General features: G+C 42.2%; 1 protein-coding gene across 6 annotated transcripts in view; it reads left to right on the top strand.

Moving 5' to 3' along the window:
* The window catches only part of AFF2 (ALF transcription elongation factor 2), a 332507-nt gene extending 317364 nt beyond the window's left edge, over nt 1–15143 (top strand). For all 6 annotated transcript variants that reach the window (XM_021547866.2, XM_021547869.3, XM_021547868.2 and 3 more), the window contains 2 exons: nt 1259–1473; nt 5904–15143. In XM_021547866.2, coding sequence (XP_021403541.2) covers nt 1259–1473; nt 5904–6025 — 337 coding nt within the window. In that variant the 3' untranslated portion in view covers nt 6026–15143. The remainder of the gene's footprint in view (nt 1–1258; nt 1474–5903) is intronic.
* Nucleotides 15144–20447: the final 5304 nt, after the last annotated feature.

Below are 20447 nucleotides of genomic sequence, written 5' to 3'. Positions count from 1 at the left end.
GGCCCTGCATCTCAAGTGTATTCCACAGCAAATAGAATGCTTTTGTTTAGGCAAGTGCTTCCAAATGGGTGAATGAAATTACATCCAGCTGGAGCTGGTCACCAGTGATGTTCCCCAGGGCTTGGTACTGTTTCATATCTTTATTGATGATCTGAAGCCCCCTTGGTCTTGAAGGGGATTGAGGGTACCCTCAGTCAGTTTGTGGATGACACCAACTTGGGCAGGAGGGTAGCTTTTTTTATTTCTCCCAAGTAACGATTGATGAGACAATAGCCTCAAGTAGTACCAAGGGAGGTTCAGATTGGAGATTAGGAATCATTTCTTCACCAAAAGGGTCATCAAACACTGGAATAGGCTGCCCAGGGACTTGGTTGAGTTGCCTTCCCTGGAGGTATTTGAAAGTGTCCTGATGTCAACATGGCGTGTGGGGACATGGGCTACTGGTGGACTTGATAGTTTTGGATTAACTGTTTGACTCAATGATCTTAAAGGTATTTTCCAACCTGAGCAAATCCAGGATCCTATGTATTTTCAAAGAGAATAGCTGTTCTGTGAGCATTCAGCACTACACAGCTCTAAACAAGAGCGTGCTGCGCTGACCGCTGCACTGCCTGCAGCCAGCAGGTGATTCCTAATTGATGATCTTAGAATTAAAGGAAAATCTATATTAGAACATTAGTGCCTCACTAAGTAGGTAACTTAAAACACTGCGCTGTGCAGAACTGTGTGGATGAACTGTAGGCAATTAGAACAAATCTCCATAGCCTTAAAGAATCCTATGGAGATATTCATAATCCTACAGTACCCTCAGGTCCTAATACTGCTCTGCAGGGTGCTTTTAAGCCTTGCTCTTTACTTATTGTGGTGACTGTTTTTGGAGCAAACTGTCATTGTGGTTTCCAGAAAATACTTTGATAATAAGCCAATATTGTACATTGAGTGTTTTCTAACTGCCATTGCAGCTTCTGGCAGTAGGTAGAAAAATCATTACAGCTATGAGATGCTTCTTTCTCTGAAAGATTGCTCTATTTTTATGATGGATTTTTTTTTTAAATAACAGATTCATTTAAAGGGTGAATTAAATCCCTTTTTATTTTCAGTTATTCCCAGTTTATAAGATGTCCTTTCTCATGCAGTCAGGAGGTACCAGTGCACGCTCCCCCTTTACTGGGGTGCGGAGTTAACTTTTCAAGTGCATTTAGGATGGCAGCGAAGTGGGGGGTGTGAGGGGCACTGACTCTCTCTCTGCCTCTTTCAGGAGCACAGAAACCCCCTCGCCCATGTCCCTGAGCCCGTCCCCCGTCAGCTCTGCTGGGAGCAGCTCGGGCACCGCCGGCTCTTCCTCGGCGGGGACCATCACCATCCCCCAGCGCATCCACCACATGGCTGCCAGCCACGTCAACATCACCAACAACGTCCTGCGCAGCTACGAGCACTGGGACATGGCTGACAAGCTGACCAAGGAGAACAAAGGTACTGCCCTCTCTGCTTTCTGTGTCCCCTTTGGCTCCCCAGCTTTAACTTTCGCTGTGCTCTCTGGATCTGGACCCAGAACCAGCGCATCTAAGAGCACAACTGTGACAGCTTGAGCAAACAGACCAAATCTGCTTGCTGGTCGCTGTAGCCAATGCGTATCTTCTCTTGTCAGGCACAGAGGGGGATGTGTAACACACGCTGAACATGGGGCTATCAGAGCAGCTGGCAAATAATTTAGTGAACACAAGCCCCAAGTGATGAGAGCTTTTAAGTCTGCAAATTCGTTCACAGTTTCAGCCTCTCACAGAGCACTGAGGTTATTTTCAGATTGCTCTGTCAATGGGTTTAAGACGATTAAAATGCTAGCTAGGATAATAAGCAAACACTAGATGTTATGTTTATGTGGGGAGTCCGATTAGGAGATGTCCACTGAAAGCCATGACCTTGACTCTCCTATGACTGGGTTGCAGATCTGTTTGTTTATTCCTAACAACAAAATGTAAGTCTTTACCACAGTCATTTCAAAGGAATTTTGTCAAGCAGTTTGTGACTGGATTGTATGAAGTATAGTGGAATGACTGAGATATAACTGAGGGACAAATTTGGCCTGCTGTTGGCCAGCTGTGAACTTCCCCATGACAATGTAATTATTCAGATTCTAGCTTTGGGCTTACACAAATCACTAAGAAAGCTTCCTTTGACACTAGAGGTACAGAACCTAACTAGGAAATAGTCTCATCATCAATTGGCTCATTCTCTTAAATTATAGTGAGGTTTCAGATGGCCGACTTGTCCTGACAAATGTGCTTGCTGTATGCAGTTTGATCTTACTCCCATTAATGTCAGTGGCAAATTTCCACTGATTTAGAGAAACTGAGCTTGAGATTTATAGAGTTTTATGTCTGAATGGTGGGTCATAATGATCCATCCCTGGATGAGGAACAATAATAGAAGTTCTGTCCAGTCCTCCCCACTGCTTCTTGTCTTTGTTCACATTGATTAATTTAGTAGCAGCACAGTCATTTTGGATTTTTTCCATAGCTGCATCCATTTTCACAAAATGTGAAAGCGATTCCCTGTCAAATGTAATGCAGAATGTTACAGTGGGAATGCAGAAGGATGCCCTGATAGGAGGAAGAGATGGTGATAATCTTGTAATTAGCCCTGTGTGTTGTGGAGTTGTTAAATGTTCTACTTGGTATTAAATCAAAATAGCTCAGGCATTCAGCCAGCAGACAGAAAATGTACCCAGCCACTGCTGTTATCAGTCCTAGAGTTGGATGAGAAAAAAACTGCTGATTCTCTTTCTGCATTTTCCTCCCTACTCTCTTCTTTGTTCTCATTTTGATTTATGATCAAATAAACCCAATTCTGCAAAGCCATATAGGAATACTCTTTATTCAGATGAGCAGTCCCTCTGACTTTACTGGGACTGGATGCATGAATAAGGGTTCCTCACATGAGCAAGGCATTTAAGGTTGTGACCTGTTCTTTCATATCTTGTTTCACAACCTGCAGACACATTACAGGGAATGCAAAGTTCATGTTACTTCAAATTTCATTTAAGTATTGTAAACCATTGGAGAGAGATCAGAGTTTCCTACATGCTGTAGCATGTCTGCCTTTATATATTTTCTGGAAAGATACCTCATTTCTAATTAAGTGCTTGATTTAAAGTTGGATGTTTAAACACAAACTGCAATTTGAAAAATTCATGGTTTAGCAAAAAGTATATGAGAACTGTTGTAGTACTCTGCAGGTCTCCATCACACCACATGAGAGATTCTCTTTAAAAAAGGATGTATTCAAGACACTTTGACGTGAGAAATGGTGCAGTGTTTCATGAAAACTGGCTGTAATTGTTTCACTAGATGTCATCTGCACCTCTCAAATAATTCAAAGCACCCTTATCTGGTTGTCTGGAACAGGACTCACCACTTTCTCCAGTCCACCTTTGCCATCTGTCTCAGCTTTGCTGCACTGCCCAAGCTCTGCTGCACTGGCTTGTGGACTGGGGGTTCAAAACTGCCCCATGACAGCAAACAGGACAGTGGAAACCCCAGACTCTGCAGTGAGTTCCAGGTGATCATTTGGGCTCTCTCTCAGAAGATTGGGCAGTCAGTTCATTATGAAAAATGAGATTTTCCCCCCTCCCATTGAAATAAGAATGATGTCAAAACCAAAAAACCCACACACCTACAAAGAATCCATGATAAGATAATAATTTAGTTCCTTAAAAAAAAAAAAAAGAACAAAACCAAACCTGACCAGATTCAGTCACTTTGGTGGGTTTTTTGTGGTCAGCTCTAATTGTTTCTGTTGTCTTCTGAATCACAGGGTGTGTCTTGCTTAAGAATATGTCCTTGATGATCTGTCCTGAGATGTGACCTAATAGCAACTACCTCTGGGTCTTACTGCTGTCATAAATGTTTCTTAGGTCATGTCCATACAATCACAAGGAATTTCCTCCGCACTGTAGGAGATGTGCACCTTAAATTTTGTGCTTCTCTGAGTCTGCCTGCACGCCCCCAGTTTGAACTTGACTCGTGTTCAGCTGGCTCAGAGCAGCAGACAGAAGCCTTTCTTTGTCAGCCTGACAAAAGATGTGCCATTGAAATAAAAATGCATAGCAAAAGGGAGAGCAGCAGAACTGTGACCTGCCAAGCTGATCTGGTTTGAAAATGAAAGCAGGAACATACTGCCATGTACCTCTGGTGGAATTTCCCCTGGTCCACAGAGTTGAGAGTATGGGGAGAATAGATGTAGTTTGGCATAAATCTGTGTCTGTAGCAGGCCAAAGTAAACTGCAGATTTCCCAAGCCCATGGGATGATTTGTGTTGGATCACCTAAAGTGGTGTTGTTCACCATCTATAACATCAAACTCTCAGCTGACTTCACAAGATCGGATCTTTTTTTTATGCTTCTGAAGAAAGCAGGACTTCTTCTCTACAGTAGAAAACTACCAGCTCTGTAGGGAGCAAGACCTGTTCTCTCACGCATAAATTTTTTAAGTGGCTTCAGTGCTTGTAGCTTTTTCCAGAAATATTAACCCAAAATTAGGCTTTAAGGTGAATTCTCAGTGTTTAAAGCAATTACTCTTTATTTGAGCCTAGAATGAGATCTCTAGAATTCAAGCAAGATAGTGCACTATTTCATCAAAATGTATTGATTATACACTGGAGGAGATGAATGAAAGACAGAGAAAGGAAGATTAAAAGTAGCTGCTTGCTGCAGCATCTCAACAGCACTGGTGCTAGCCCTGAGCTCTCATTATGCTTGCCTCCAGCCAAATCACTTTGTGCTCTGATACTGCTGTAGCTCCCAAGCTGACCAGGGTCAGGCTGTCAATACTTGGATAGAAGACCTCAAAGCAGCACTTACTCGCTGAAGAAAGTACTGATAATGATTTTGTACCCAGCATCTGCTTTCTTGAAGTGCAGCCAATGCAGTGCTGGCTGGCTCAGTGCACTGGATTGCAGACAGGGTGAGAATGTGAGGGCTCAGCCATTCCTTTCTGTGACTGTTGGTTGTTATCTGAGCTCTGAGGGGCTTTAACTGAGAGCGGGTTCCCACTTGCCTAAATATAGTGCAAGTGTTGTATGTGTGGGAATGGCTGTGCCCCAGCGAGCATAAAGAACTGTGGGAGAATACAGGACACAATTCAGTTCTCCATTGACAGCAATTAGGAAAGGTCTGTTGGCCCTAACAGGATTAGTCTTTCACCCAGAGAGCATCTAACACATGACATAAAGTAAACTGGTGTGTCACTTCCTAACTGGGGCTCTCTGTTTAGTGACCTCCTGTTAACCCTTCCCAACCAGGAATCCCAGGGCTGGGATTGTTCCCCCTTAGAGGTTCCCGTTCTCCAAGGAGTTACTTTCCTCCTGTGTTGTCTGTCTGCTCTTCCTCCCTGGCTCCCACCCCACACTCATCCTCTGGGGTCTGCAGCTGCAGCAGAGTGAGCAGAGGGCCAAAAGTGCTGCAATGTCAGCAACAGAAATGAGAGGGTGGGCAAAAGAGCAAGAAAGGTCTTCTAATCTGGAAAGATCCAGTCTAGCCCTTCATGTCTGGGAAAGAGTACAGCATGGAAAGGTAATGTAAGATTTCATTTCCAGCTATTTAAATCATACAGTCAGCAAATGTAATCTTGAAAAACTGACAGCGCAGATGATCAGAGTTAAAGTCAGACTACTGGCAACCACTCATACCATCCTGTGGTAGACTTCCAGCATGGATAATCTAATTTGGTTTGTCTCAATATATTGTTGTCATTTAAATTCTGTCTTATTCACCATATGCTCATGTGCACAACTGTCTTTAGAACTCACCAATTGCACTGTGCTGCTTCTGAGTGGGAAATCATGGTGATACCTCTTATTTCTGTACCACTGCCTGAGAAATTGCTTCTGTTTCTTGTGTATTGCAGAGTTCTTTGTAGAGCTGGACTCAGTGATGGGACCCTTAACACAACACAGCAGTATGACCAATCTGGTTCGTTACGTTCGCCAGGGACTCCACTGGCTCCGCATTGAGGCTCATTTGTTGTAGTGACTGCTGCCCTGTTCATGACATCCCCATTCTTCTACCTCTACCAGCGCAGAGACGATCACTGGTGGAACTCCACTCATTTTTGGAAGTTTATTCATGTAACTTCATTTTTATTGCCTTTTTTAATATCCTATCTATTGGAAGTAGAAGTCACCATAAATGAAACTTATGACTCAAGAGCAGTATGTGTTGTACCATCTAATCATCTTTGACAATTTTCTATGCCTTGTGTCTCCTGGATCCTGCCATCCTTATGTGCTTTATGGAACGGTACATTCCCTGCAGTGTTGTTTTAAGTCCATGCTGCCTTCAAGTGAAAACAAAAAAAAGCACTTTGAGAAGATATGGATTCCTGAGAAATAGTACAAAGCGTCTTAAATATTTGAGGGTATATATGAGAAGTCCCTTCTGAAATAAATTAGTAGAAGTTATAGCTATTCACTCAAAATCATCTTCTGAACCTGAACCAAGCTTTTCGACGCTTAATTCTGGCATCATTACCTGACTCAGTACATTCCTAAGATTTCATACTCCCTATGGGTTTAATCTCTAAAAGAGAATGTTGAATATCTTACAGGTACATAATGTAAGATCACCAAAGGTGTTAAGAGGTAAAAGGTTGAAGGAATGCCTCATTAAAGAATGATGACACACTATGCAATGAGGTTTTGATATTCCATTCTTCCTGTTTATTGTTGGCTTAATAATTTCAATAGGCAGCAAAATTTCTTGCAGTTTTTAGGCAGTTTCAAAATATTAGCTTTCTTAGTCTTATCTACCATTCCTATACTAGATCTGTGAATTTTCTTTCTGTTTTACTGTTTAGTCTCAAACAAATACCTATCCAAGATTTTTTTTCATAGAACAATCTCTCCTTGCATAGTGACTCACTGAAAGCAGATTTTAACAGGACTGCTGCACTCTAAGCATTGATATTGTATGTAAAAGTCCATTAATAAGTGTATGCAGATTCGTCATTAACTATCTAGAAGTTTAACTAACCAGCTACTGTTGAAACATTATAATTCCATGTGGCATCAATTTTCACCTGTTTTGTTCATTTCATAGCGTTAGAAACGAACAGTATTATCTTGCTATCTTGAAAACAATGTCAAATTAAATAAAATCACCAGATTTACCCAAAAGCAATATAACATTTGTTTAATAATGGCCATGAATACTTCAGTCAGATTACCTTTTCTCCAAGCTCTGCATCTCTTTACCCATGCTGTCATGTTTTGGACCATTCCTCTAATGCGTGAATAATAATGAGACAATTCAGATAGAATTTCAAAGCAATTGTGAATAAACTGCACCATTTCACATTTGCTCTTTCCTCTTATTTTTTTCCCCGTTATAAACTGCACTGCTCTTCTGGAGCCACTGAAAGAAGCGCTGGTGCATGAAACAAAACAAAATGAATTTATATCAATAATTCACAAGACTTTAAATGGTCTCATCTCATTCTTGATATAACGCCTGCATACCTTACTGAACTGTAAATTCCATTTCTATAAACAGAAAATCCTCATAGCAATGTAAATATTATTCTGTCTCATCTCATTGAAATAATACAATATGTGTATTAAATGCCATCCAGATATTAGTTAATTGCAATTACCTTCTGCTTTATAAACCTGTATATTCTTTAATCTGGTGAGTTATTGGATTCTACTCACTGGGTTGTGACCAGATAAATAGGACAAATTTGCATTTAAAAGGTTCAGACTGTTAAGATTTTTAGAGCAGGCCTTGGATATTTGCAATAAGAGCAGTTTAAGGACTCTGCCCAGTGCACATTTAAGACAAACATTTCTGTAGCTGTTGCATATTAGCTCCCTGTAGTAGTACTTTTTCTTAAAAATCAATAATTCCTAACATTTTATTCCACAAAACTGTATTGTAAACACAGCCAACATGCATCATTAGAGAAATCATCCAGTGTAGGGTTTTCTGCAAAGGACATTTGCAGAACATGTCCATCCTGTATTATCTGCACATTCCTGTTCCTAAAGTGTTTGATTCACCCTTATCTGTTCTCTGAGGGTTTCAGTAACAGAGATGAAACCTGAATCTGACACATTGGTCACGCCAACTCTGGCCCCAGCAGCTAATGAATAAAACCAGTGAGAACTATTCAGAAATGTAGATGAATGGTGGTGGTCGGTGTTTTTTTAAAGAAAAAGAAAATGAAAAATTTGAAATATTTTTTTTAACAGGTTGGGTACTTTAGATGGCCTAAGTTTGGGCTGGTTTTGTCATAAGCCAGAGTTTTCCATTCTTTTTGCAAGTAACTATTCAGTCTAATGAAGTGCATTGTCATCACTTGCTCCTTTAATGTAGATTGAAATCCAAGACTTCCATGCATTTACAAGGAATAGCAATGTCTTGAAAGACAGTCTTCAGGCACAGAACTCTTCAGAGTTTGCTGCAGTCGCTCAGTGATCACCACATATTATCTTTTTCCTGTTGCTTGTGGTAAACAGGTTCCTATCTCTAAATTTACCCCATGTTCACAGTCTTTTGCTTGAACAGCTTAAGGAATTAGCCCTCCTGAGTTTGTATCCTGTGACTGAGGTTGAAATGTATGTTGAATCAATGGCATGATGATAATAAGTCCAGCAGTCAAGTCTAGGATCACAAGCCAACTTACTGTTTAGCAGTCTTGTTTCAAAAGCAGCTTAGAAACAAATTAAATATGGAGAGTAAATTGCTGTCTTATCCCTGGGGATGATGCTTCTTTTGGGTTAGTTATTAAGGATTATTGCACTTTTACAGGCACTATATTAATCTCATTTAAATTGCCAACATGTCATCTTCGTGGAATCATTTTACCCCTTAAAATATTACTTCCAGCAGAGCTAATCAAATAAGATTGTTTGTTTGTTTCAGTCCATGGGGAAGCAGCATGTCTGTGCTTGGGCATTTGCAGTGTCTGCACTTAAAACTACCCAATTCAGGCTTTCTAACTCATTAACCGAGCACCAAAAATTACAAGATTGGCTTAAAATTGTAGTTTGGTTTTAGTTGTTTTTTTTTAAATAAACTCTTTGGTTCCTGTATTGCCTTCTGGATGGTGAGCTTTGGGATTGGTTTCATTACACATTTTCAGGCATTTTACAAGCATGCCAAGGGCTGGAACTGACACATTTCTTTTTAATGGTGATAAACTGGAACAGTGATAGAATCTCTTGACTTCTGTAGCTGGATTTAAGAAGGACACCAAGCTTTGTAGAACACTGCCAGAACTGACAAGACTGTCATCTGTGACCCATGCCTGAAAAGGTTTGGAGCAATATCAAGAGTTCAGCAGTGAAGGGAGCAGGCCTGTAAAGGACTAAGCTCAGGAATTTTGGGTGAAAGACCCAAGGGCAGCAAATTCCTAAATGCTCAAGAGAGGCATTTACATAGCACTTAACCTCCACTTCAAGGGCTGCAGCAGGTCTTAAGTATTTGACAATGTGCAGGCAGAATATCCAGCTCCAAGTGCAGTGAACATCTCCAGCCATGGGATGTGTGTTGGGTGCTCAAGAGCAGGGAGCTGAAGGAAAGCCTTTTACTGATCATGTTGGTGGAAATTTTCACAGCTTGCATTTTAATTTCACTTTTTCTTACATGTTCTTTGGACTTTCAATTATTGAAATATTCTCTCTGTGAAAAAAAATGCCTCATTTATAAATTATCTCCTTTGAAAAGTAGAGACAGATCTGTTGATAGTTATGTGGGAGATTTTAAAAAATAGGATTGGAGATCTTCATTCCTCCTAAAGAAACAAAATACACCAATTGAATCTGGAATTTAATTTCCATGCTTTTTTAAAATTCACAGATTTTATTATGGTCTTCTGTTATGATGGTTTATATTCACCGATGTTGTTAGGTACTTTAGAAAAAAACTGTTTCAGTGAGTTTTTATCAGCATTTAATGCTGTCTAAATCAAATTATTACTTTTGTGAGTGTAAATTAACAGATAACAAAAATGGGGCTGGTAGGGATTCTGACTTTAGTATTAACATACTTCATTACTTGGAGTTCAGGAGAAACTCAGTGCAGCATTGAAGCAAGCCCATGAGTGTGAGTGTGTGTACACATCTGTGTGGATTTATGTGTAGATTTGCAGCAGAAAGCTCCTGCTCATTACTTCATAGCACAGGAGAAAAGATATGGTAGCTGTGAACAGAAAACAGTCCTACCACTGCAAGTGGTAGTGGCATTATTCAAGTGTTCCTCTGCAGTTTGTGCATAGTCCTGTTTGCATCTACTGCCTCTTGCAGACAATGAAGTGTGCAGGAAGTAGCAACAACCCTGTCATTTTAGTCCTGTGGTCCCTAAAGTCAGTGTAAGAATGAATGTGCTGTGTAACTCATTTGCCATAGACCAGTGTCTTGAAGTTTTAAGAATGACAAAATATTTAACAAGTCACCAAAGAAAATTAAATTGCCATTCTGGAACAAGTGTAGAAGTGTCCCAGCTTTAGGCAGGCTGCAGACCAAGGGATCTTTGCAAAGGGCCTTTCCCTCTCAGCATCTCGCTGACCTCACCTGAATACACTGGGAGTGAGGCAAAGGGGATGAAGATGGAAAACTAATCTACTTGTTCTTATGACATCTTCCAGCTTTACTTTGCATGCTACTTTATAAATACAATATAAAAATATATAAACAAAAATATAAAAACAAATAAAACCTAATGCTGGGAGAGCTCAATTCCTCAGTTTCCAGTAATCCTCCTGAACTTCCATTATATAACCTGAGCACACCAGTGCATACAGGCATTCTCTGTTGTCTAAAAAGATATGTCTGTATGGGGGCATATTTTGGTTATATCACTTGATATTTAGCCTAAATTTATAGGCTAAAAGCTATTAGGGTCTCCTTCATTACTGAAACCTCTCTGCCACTGAATGCAAAACGTTCCTGCCTGACTTAAAGCAGTCATCTTCTCCCCAGTACCCTTGTCAGACCTGCCTTTCTGATGGACTTCATAGCTTTCCTTAAGCCATTTTGTTTTTGAGATGTTTTGTCTTCCAGGATCAGGGATTCTGATCATCTCACACCACTTTAAACCTCTTGTGGTCGCTGCTGAAGTCAGGATAGATTGCATTCAGATCTTGTGTTCAACTTGGGGGAGGATGTGGCTCTGTAGAGAGATGAGAGCCAATTCAGGTGCAGATGAGTTACTACATAAAACTGGTGTCACATGAAAATCAAACCTGGCCTCATCAGGAGGCACTGCAGCAGAAATACTGTGATGAAAAGCTGTTCCCAGAATCACAGGGTGTGTAGTGACATGTCAGGCAGCTCACTGGCACTGTAATGATATTAGGCAATGGTAAAAATGTCAAGAGTGGTTTAAAGAAATTGGGGCAAGCTGCTGTGGTCTGGCATTGTGAATTTAAGCTGAGTGTGCTTCTTGGGAAAGGGGATTTATTACTGTTGATGTGTCCTGCAAAATAATACCTATACCATGGTATCCTGTGAAATCAGAATACAGCACCACCACTCCCAATTCTTCAACGCACCTCAGAGTGCCACCTCATGTCACACAGAGGTAATTCTGGTCACCACCCTGAAGTCACCATCCAGTTAAACCATTATTTTTACTTTATTTTTACAAAGAAGCAAGGACCAAGCCCAAAGGCCCGGCAGCCACCGTGGGCAGCATTGTGTGACCTGATGTTGCTTCCCACAGGCTGTGGAGCCACAGGGAGTTCCTGAGCCCTCAGCCTGCTCTGGGTGTTGGACTACTGCAGTCTGGGTGGTTGGAGCCCCACACAGCCCTGCCCACTGTGCTGGGGGAGCAGTGCTGTGCCCAGGAGGGCCAAGGGACCCCAGCCCCACTGCCTGGGTGAGCAGAGCTGTGGCTCTGCATCGCTTTCGGGTCTTTGTCTCTGCAGCTGCAGGTGGACTGGGATGGGAGCACTCATTTGCACTTGCACTGCATCTGGAAATGCCAGTCAAGCTGACAGGAGCCATGCACACGGTGACAGCGTAGAACTCAGTCCATACCCACTGAACACAGATTTAATTTAATTTGTGGAATTTAATTCTTGGTGTCCACAGGACCACTCGTGTTTACAGGACTCCAACTGAGTCCCACTGATGCCAGTCTAAAAAGTCATGTGAGTGGACAATGCAGCTGTTTGAGGCTTGTTTTCTTCTTTGATTTTAACTGAGTTACTCTATCTGCAAGTTTCATAAGCTCTCTGTGCTAGATATAAATTTACTCACAGCTGTGTGAGTGTCACCCTATTGTAATACCATTGAAAGACCCTTCAAGTATAGATAGCCCTAATTTCCACTCCGTTATCTTCTCAGAATTCAAAGGAAGGTCAGATTCTGAGGTGAATTTAATTGTTTTATTGAACAGCAGTAGCTACAGTGGACCAAAATTTGAGCTTAGCAAATGTAAAGTAACTTGGCTCAACTGGTGGAATTCATGGGACCAAATTCTTCTGTCATGTGGCATTAGTGCAAGTCTTACAGAGCTTAATGGCATAGCCTTACTGGAGTTGTGTGTATTAGGCCAGAACTTAAGTTGCATAAACCCAATTAATTGAATGGAATTCCATCCATTTTTGTTCTGGCTGGGCACTCATCTCAGTGAAAGTAGTTCAAGGTCTGCGTACTAGAGCTGGAATAACTGCAAGCAGATTTGCTCTTCAACCAGACCATGTGTTGACTCAGCCCTGGCCCAGGGAAACCACCACTGACTTCATGACAAGTAACAATGGCGTGGACACGGCAAAGCTTTGACCCACTGGCAGGAGACATTTACCCTTGAATTTATGAAAGAACTGGATTGTGAACAGCAACACAAATGTTTTATTGATAACAGAGGTAGAGTACAAGTTCTTCAGTTGCTCTAAACTGGTAAAGGAGTACTGATTTTAGTGGAGTTCATCCAATATGCACACACCAAGGAGCAAACCCTCTAATCCCAGACTAATTTTTGCCAGTTTGTCTCTATGCAGATAGACTCCCAAACCTTTTATCATCATGCCTTTTAACTGATCATGGCACTGAAATAATTAACATACCATAATCCTTGCTTGTGAAGAAGTAGTGTACTTTGCAAAGCTATGCCGTGTACAGCACGTCATAAAACTGCTTTAGACCACAAGTCTAGAGATTTTGTTTTCAGAAACGAGACGAGCAGAGCATCTTCTGATTGATGTCGATTACACCTCACTCTGCACTTTTCATACAGAGTGATGGCTGCATGTTTCTGATGACTGTGGGCCAAAGCTTCAGCTGATGTGCCTCTAAGTAGCTCTGTGGATGCCAGTGCTGTTTTACACCAGCTGAAAAACCAGTCCTCTCCCTTTCCACACTGTGCTGCATGCCCTAATGCAGCTCTATAAATGCACACTGAGGCTGAGCATATATTGAACTATTCCAATTCAGTACTAGATAATCCCTGCCAAAAAAAATGGAGGGTAATTTCTGCTTGCCATCTAGGCTTGCATATGTTTTGGGTTTAACTAAAGGCATGTTGCAATTTCATTACCTACCAGTTTAAATATTTACTGGCATCAGCATTAGCTTGCATAGAAAAATGGCAAATAAATTCAGACATGTCATAAATGCTCTCAGTCTAGAGACGGAATCTGTTACTTTAGCTCAAAGACATTGCAGCAGGCTAAAGTGTTTTTTCTAAGCCAGTTGGGTTCTGTACATTTAGAAGTCATGGCAAATATTTATCTAGGCCCAATTCTGCTATTCTTCCCCTGAGCATCCTGGTTGGAAGGTTGCTCCACTGAAGTCCACAGCAGTAACTGTGTGAATTGCTGCTCAGCACACAGATTGCAGAAGCAGGCACTGAATATGTTAGGTTGCTGCAATCAGGAGTTTAATTTTAGCCATATGTATCATTTGAGGACACTTAAAAATTATGTACATTTTATCCAAGATGACAGTCCTTGTATTTCCATAAAATATTGTATAACTTATTCCTGTCTGTATTTTTGACATCTCTGGATTGCATATCTTCTACTGAATCTTAAATGCTGTTTTTTTTTAAATCCACATTCAAAAGGTCTAGGACATACCATCACAGAATATAAAAACAAGTCAAAGATCTGGTGATGTTTTGCTTTGGTTTTGAGCTCTCCTTCAGTTTGTGTTTTGGCTTGGCTGTGGCACTCCCAGAATTTTTGGAATGGCTCAACTCAATTCAAGTTTCTTCCTGTCTTTTAGGGGAAAAAAAAGCAAAATACAACTAAGGTTCAGGAAAAGCAATCCCGGCAAACTTGGTGGCTGTTTGCTCTTTCTAGCTGTCCTGATTTTTTAACCCTGCCATGTTGGGAGTAGTCTAGTCTGTGGGTTCTCTCACCCACCATTTCTGGCTGTTGTGACAAATACTATTTTTTTGCCTTTTTTTTTCTTTTGTGTGTGTGTGTGCGTGCGCATGTATAATTAACCAAAATATCAGGAAAATTTATATATGCTTTCTTCTGGTTCCTGGAAATAGAGCAACATTATGACCTTATGGTCTTCCAGCAAAAGTCAGATTTAATTTCTGCATTGCAGTGCAACTTAATTAGCTATTGGAATTTGATTATGGTTTACTAAATGGCCTTTTACCTTACGTTCTTATGTTCTTACTTTTTATTTACTATTGAAGTAGCCTCTTCTTTTTCTCATTTGTGCAAGTATCATATCAATAATCATTGCAATTCCACAAGGTGTCTTTGTTCTGAACAAGCATGTTATTCTTGTAAAGTTTTAAGTATAAGTTAAGATGTTTTGTACAGACCAAGGTAACTGTTAAACTGTCAAGCAATTACTGAAATGTTGTATAGTTATAAAAGTTTGATTTCTTTTGCTTTATATGTATAAAATTGTATCTTGCCTGTTTTGCTTTGTATTTCCAACGTGTTGCACAATTATGCATTTTGTTTACATTTGTTCCTTCTTCAGAAAAAAAAAGAAATAACAGTAATACTTTATGTACAAACATTTTAAATGTACTTTTGTTGTTTTTAAACACAATGTCTCTGTATAAATAATATTGGTTGAACTGGTACATTCGTGTCTCTCATAGAGGGATTAATTATACTGCCAGTGCATTGAATTATTTAAAAAAAAAGTAAAATAAAATTTTTATGAAAATGTAACCCATTTTATCACTATAAATTATTCTGTCTTCTGCTATTTTCTCATTCTCCTCCCAGGACAGAATAAGCATGGTACAGTAAGTACTGTTTGTGGGAGAGCCATCATTGGCTTTAATTTTTAATCAATGTGTTTGTGCCATCGCGGCAACTTAAAATGACTTGATGTTAGGAAATAATGTAGTGCTGATACCAGCTGTGAGGGAGCAGATCAATAATGTGCTTTCCCCATCCCTGAGGGGCCTCAGCTGCATACAGCAGCCCGAATGGCGTCTGTCCCCGAGGCAGCCCCGAGAGCAGAGGGATGGCAAGGAGGGTTTGCACAAGCCGTGCTGGCCCCACTGCCCCTCTGCTGGGGCGCCTTGCTCCCGGCGTGGCAGAGCTGGGAGCGCCTCGAGTTGCAGCATGGCTGCAGAAATGGCTCCGGGAGGCTGGGCCACACGTGCCGGCTGAGAGGAGACGTGAGGAGCTCCCGGAGAGGCAGAGCAGCACCGGGCCACGCTCCGAGCTCCTGCTGCTGCTCCCGGGGCAAGGGAGGCCGAGGTGCCCGCAGGGAGAGAGGCAGCACAGCTCTCCCCAGAGTCCATCTCGGGCTGCTGCCTCCAGGCTGAAGAAGCCATTGCTGTGCTTTGCTGTGTGGTTCACAGTCCTGCTGGAAACATTTCCATCTCAGCCTGGAGAGTCGCGTGCTCCGCAGCTGCTGGAGGAGGGCACGGCTGGGAGGAAGCTGGTGGGGACATCTCATCCCAGCCAGTGCTGGGGAGGGGGTGGTGAGCCCAGGGTGTGGATGGTGTCACAGAATTCCCGGAGAGCCACACCAGTGGTGTTAGTCTGGATTCGGGGCTGTTGTAATGTCCCCCTTAGAACAAAGGACCAGTAGCTGGTATCTTCCAACTTCTCAGCACGACTCTGACCTCATGAAGCAGATTAAAGCTCTCTGGTCTGACCAGACAAGGTTTTGCAGTTCATCATCCCACTTGTGTGAATAGTTACCTGTAAAATGGGTGCTGGAGCCCCAGTCTTTGTTAGGCATAAGTCACTTCAGAGGGAAATCTGGAATGGAGTGTTGGGAGCACACTGTGTGTCGTGGGTGCCTATGTTATGTCCAAGGAGACAGAAAACATCCTCTGTGGATATTTCAGAGAGACGTCTTTTGGGTCAGCAGAAGGGAGGGCAGGTCTGATGCTTCATATGCCATTCACTCCTCCCTGAGTTCTTTTCATCTTCTGGGTGTGCCCAGAAACCTGCTTGAAGCTTGACTTCAGACTGGCAGTTCATGTCATTCCCTGCATGTGTAACCTTGTAATCAGCTGTGAAGTGTTCTGTGATCCCAGCTATGAATGATGAATGGCTCCACATAAACCTTGCTATACAGCACTCTTAGTGTGACTACTCAATTCAGAAAAAAAACAACAAAACCTCTGGAAATAAAAAAGGGATAATTATTCATACAGCCAGTACATGGGATTCCCACAGGAGCAAAAGATGCCACCTTGCTGAGCAGGGCTAGAAATGTCTCCTCCAAGTATGGCAATGTCAGGGACAATGGAAGATGGGTATTTGGATGCTCATTTTCATACACAATTTCACAACAACCTCAGGCAAGGTACTGTGTGCTCTGTTCCACAGCCAAGGAGACATCCTCCCTCCCTCCCTCCCTCCCTCCCTAGCTGGGGCTGAGGCAATGGAGCAGGATGTTCATAAGAGCTACAAAAGGCTCGAGTGAGAGAAGGAAGCACTAAAGTTTGGCAGCCAGTTCAGATGATTTAACTGCACAACAGCCTCAGGAACGAGTTTGGTCCATGACAAGCTGCTCTAGAACACGGGATGTTTCATTGCCAGAATGAAATATGAAGAGCTTTTGAAGCCTTATTTATATCTAAAAAGTCAGGCTGGAGCTTCCCGTGGTCTGTAGAGCTAAGGAGTAGAAAGCACAGCCCAAATACCATCACTCCTTGGCCCCTCCCACACACATGGTCCAGAAAGAAAGCAATGCAGCATCAACTCTACATAACAGGGAGGAATTTAACTTAACAGCTGCATTTCAAAGTGATTTTAGATATCTTTTTATTGAAAAAAGCACATGTGCGTGGGGAGATTTTTCCCTCCATACTGTGTCCATACGTTTGGAAGGACTTTATTATGGTTAATGTAAATGTGTTCAATAAACCACACATCAAGTTAATGTTAAGCAAAATTTTCTGGTCATATGAGCTACAGAAGAGCCCCTCTTGGTATTTTTTTAGGCGTGTGTAGGCTGGCCTTGTGAAAGACGTGTTTTCTCTTTTAGAGACCTGTGTACCTATGGACACATGAGACACGTGAGACCAGCCAAACACAAGACATGAGTTAGTACATCACACCTCAGGCACTGGATTGCAGAAGATACTCTCTGGAATCATAGAATCATAGAATCAGCTGAGTAAGAAGGAACCCATCAGGATCATCAAATTCCAACTCTACCTATTTGTAGGATTATTTACTCAAGAAGTTACATTTGTGAAAGGCAAATCTGAGTTTAAAAAGTAAAACAAATACCGAACAGCCACCACTGCCACCACCACCATTTACTCCTCATTTCTCAGCCAGCTCCAAGCACACGGGGTTCACCCTTTTGCAGGGGGTGCTGTGAGAAATAGGTAAGGCTGGAAGTGATAAAGCCATTCAAAAAATGCTCCATTTTCTGCTAAGAGAGCTGAGTCATCTGGCCAGAGTACCAGGGTGCCAGCTTCCCTCTCAGACTCAGCATGCCAGCTCTAATCTGCAGGGGGAGTGAAGTCCTCAAATGACTGCTGCATTGGAAGGGCAATTCCCAGCTGTGGCAGGGGTTGCTGGAAAAGTCAGCACACCCTGAATATCCCTTCGTGTTCATCCTAGGCTTTAACTCTCCATTCCAAATAATTTCATCCTTAGAGAGGTGTAACAGAGACCAAATTCTGCGTCACCTTTTTCTTTTTAGGATTTGTTTTGAATTTTGATTTTGGGGGGGCATTGTGTGTGTGTGGTTTGGGGTTTTTTTCCTTGCAACTCTACATTCACTGACTATCAAGCAGGAGCTAAATAAAAAGGCTTCAAGCCATCAATTTAAGAGCAATCACCTATGTGTTCAGGATATGCTGGCAGGGAGTTATCTGCAGTGAGAAGCTGCTTGCCAATCATTCTTGTGAAACTCCATTGGTTTTATCTGTACCTGGAAATGGGTGCGACTCATTCAGCTCAGCACAGCACAGTCTGCGAGCTGATTAGCCAAGAGAAGCCTCCTCCAGACCTCCAGATGGGTGTCCAGGGCATTCCCAGTGCCCCAGACCCCACCCAGCGCTGCCAAAGCCCTGAGCCTGAGCTGCTGTTCCTGAGTGTCCCCCTGCCTGGTTCCACACACCCACATTTGGGGGCAGGAAATTTGCCCCAGGGGAGCACAAGGGCTGCAAAATCTTGACTGTGACTGGACATGTCAGAGGGGAGGAGCAATATGGCTGGGAAACTGACACTGGCATTGAAAGACCATAGAGGACCTTGAAGGAAAATACTTTCAAATTAAATATTCCCCAGCCAAGATGACATTATGTCTCTGGCTTGGACCAGGCTTCAGTGAGCCTTTGCCAGCTTCAGGCAGAGAGATGAGTTTCTCCCCAAGGTCTCCTATGACTGAAGGTCACTTGGGCGTCCAGAGACTGGCTACAGACATTTTCACAGCAGGCTTTTTCCCACACTACTCAGATAAATCCCTTCTTGGCTCCATGGAGCTGGTACTGGCTCAAGGACAGACCCATATGCTCCAGTCTGCCCCAAAGTGATGGTGGTGAGGGACTGGCTTTGCAGATGGTCTAATTAGTTCTATTCCAGGCAGGTGAGACCTCCTTCAGTGCTCAGCATGGCAGATTACTCTGCCATTGGTGTCCTTGTCACCAGTGGCATCGAGAATATGCAGATCCCCATGACCAGGGGTGCCCCCATGGTTATCCCAGCAGCTGCTGCCTTGATGGAGGAAGGAAGCTTTGAACCAGGACTTACCAGGTAATTTGGTGGCCTGGTAAATACCAACTTTGGTATTCAAAAGTAGATTACCACAATGACTAAAAATCTATTCATTTATTAATCAGGTCACCTAATCTCACCACAGTGAGAGAGGCAGAGCCTGAGCCTAAGCCTAAATACAGGCTATTCCACACTAACTTAAAATGTCAAATCCCAGGGTAACTGAAAACAGACTTGGGCCTTCAGTTTTGTAAAACCAGCATGAAAAACAATGCAGCTGCATTGACCACTCAGGGTTTACACAGGCATAACTATGATTTCACTGTCAAAACTGGCATCTCCTGTGGTGAACGCTGGACTCTGGATCAACAAAAACGTCACCTCTGTGTCTCAGGGAGGCATTTCAATCTCAATCATCTCTGAACCAATAAATGGATAAAGCACATCTATGTTAATAATGAGGCACTGTGGGCCAGCACATAAAGCTGCTGGTGCCTGGCATGGGGCACGTGCCATGGGGCTGCCCATGTGCTGCCAGCCCATGCTCAGGCCCCAGCTCTCTAATTGCCTCAGCCAGTGCTATCAGCCCCCCAAAGTTGCTGTTTGTCTGAGATTCCAGGAGGGTAATTTATTACACTGAAGAGCCTGACTCTTCTCCCCCATCCATCTACATCCCCGGGTTACGTTGTTTATGTTAGCATAATCATTTCTCATGGACAATGTCAATAAATGCTGGAGACAAAAGGAACACCAACACCACCACCAACAAAAAGCCCAACTGCTAAATAATTCCTAGAATGAGTTGTCAGAAACCTTTTATTTACTGATTCCGTGCATTTCATTTATTCCTGGCAGTAGGCCAACCTCTCTGACAGTTAAGATTTATTGATTTAATTGCCTAGGGTAACCATGCAATAAAATCATCTCAAAGATAAATTTTCATGGCACTGTGCAGCATTGAAGTAATTTTTCAAGTGCTATGGCTATATTTCTGCAGGTTACAGGTGCAAAATTTGCTTAAAGCAGAAATGTCTCATTATTGTAACCCCAGCACATCAGTGTGGTCCCTCCTGTGAAACTCTTTTCTTCATTTCTTTCCCCCCTCTCCTTTCCCTCTCTTTCTCTGTCACTGCGTCTTTCTGTATCTCTCCCCCTCCTCTTTCTTTTTAAAAGGTACAGCACAGGTTTCTCCAAAAACAAATTATATTTTCTTAATTAGTTCATATATTCAATGCCCAGGAGAAGAGAGGTTTCAGTTTAATTAGTAGTGGGCTTAGAGGTTATTTACAATGTTATATAGAAGCATTTGTTTCCAGCTGTGAGATGCTTTTT

This window comes from Lonchura striata, chromosome 14, assembly GCF_046129695.1.
Source record: "Lonchura striata isolate bLonStr1 chromosome 14, bLonStr1.mat, whole genome shotgun sequence".
Classification (NCBI taxonomy): Eukaryota; Metazoa; Chordata; class Aves; order Passeriformes; family Estrildidae; genus Lonchura; species Lonchura striata.
Note: the sequence above shows the minus strand (reverse complement) of the source record. Positions and strands in the feature narration are given on the sequence as shown.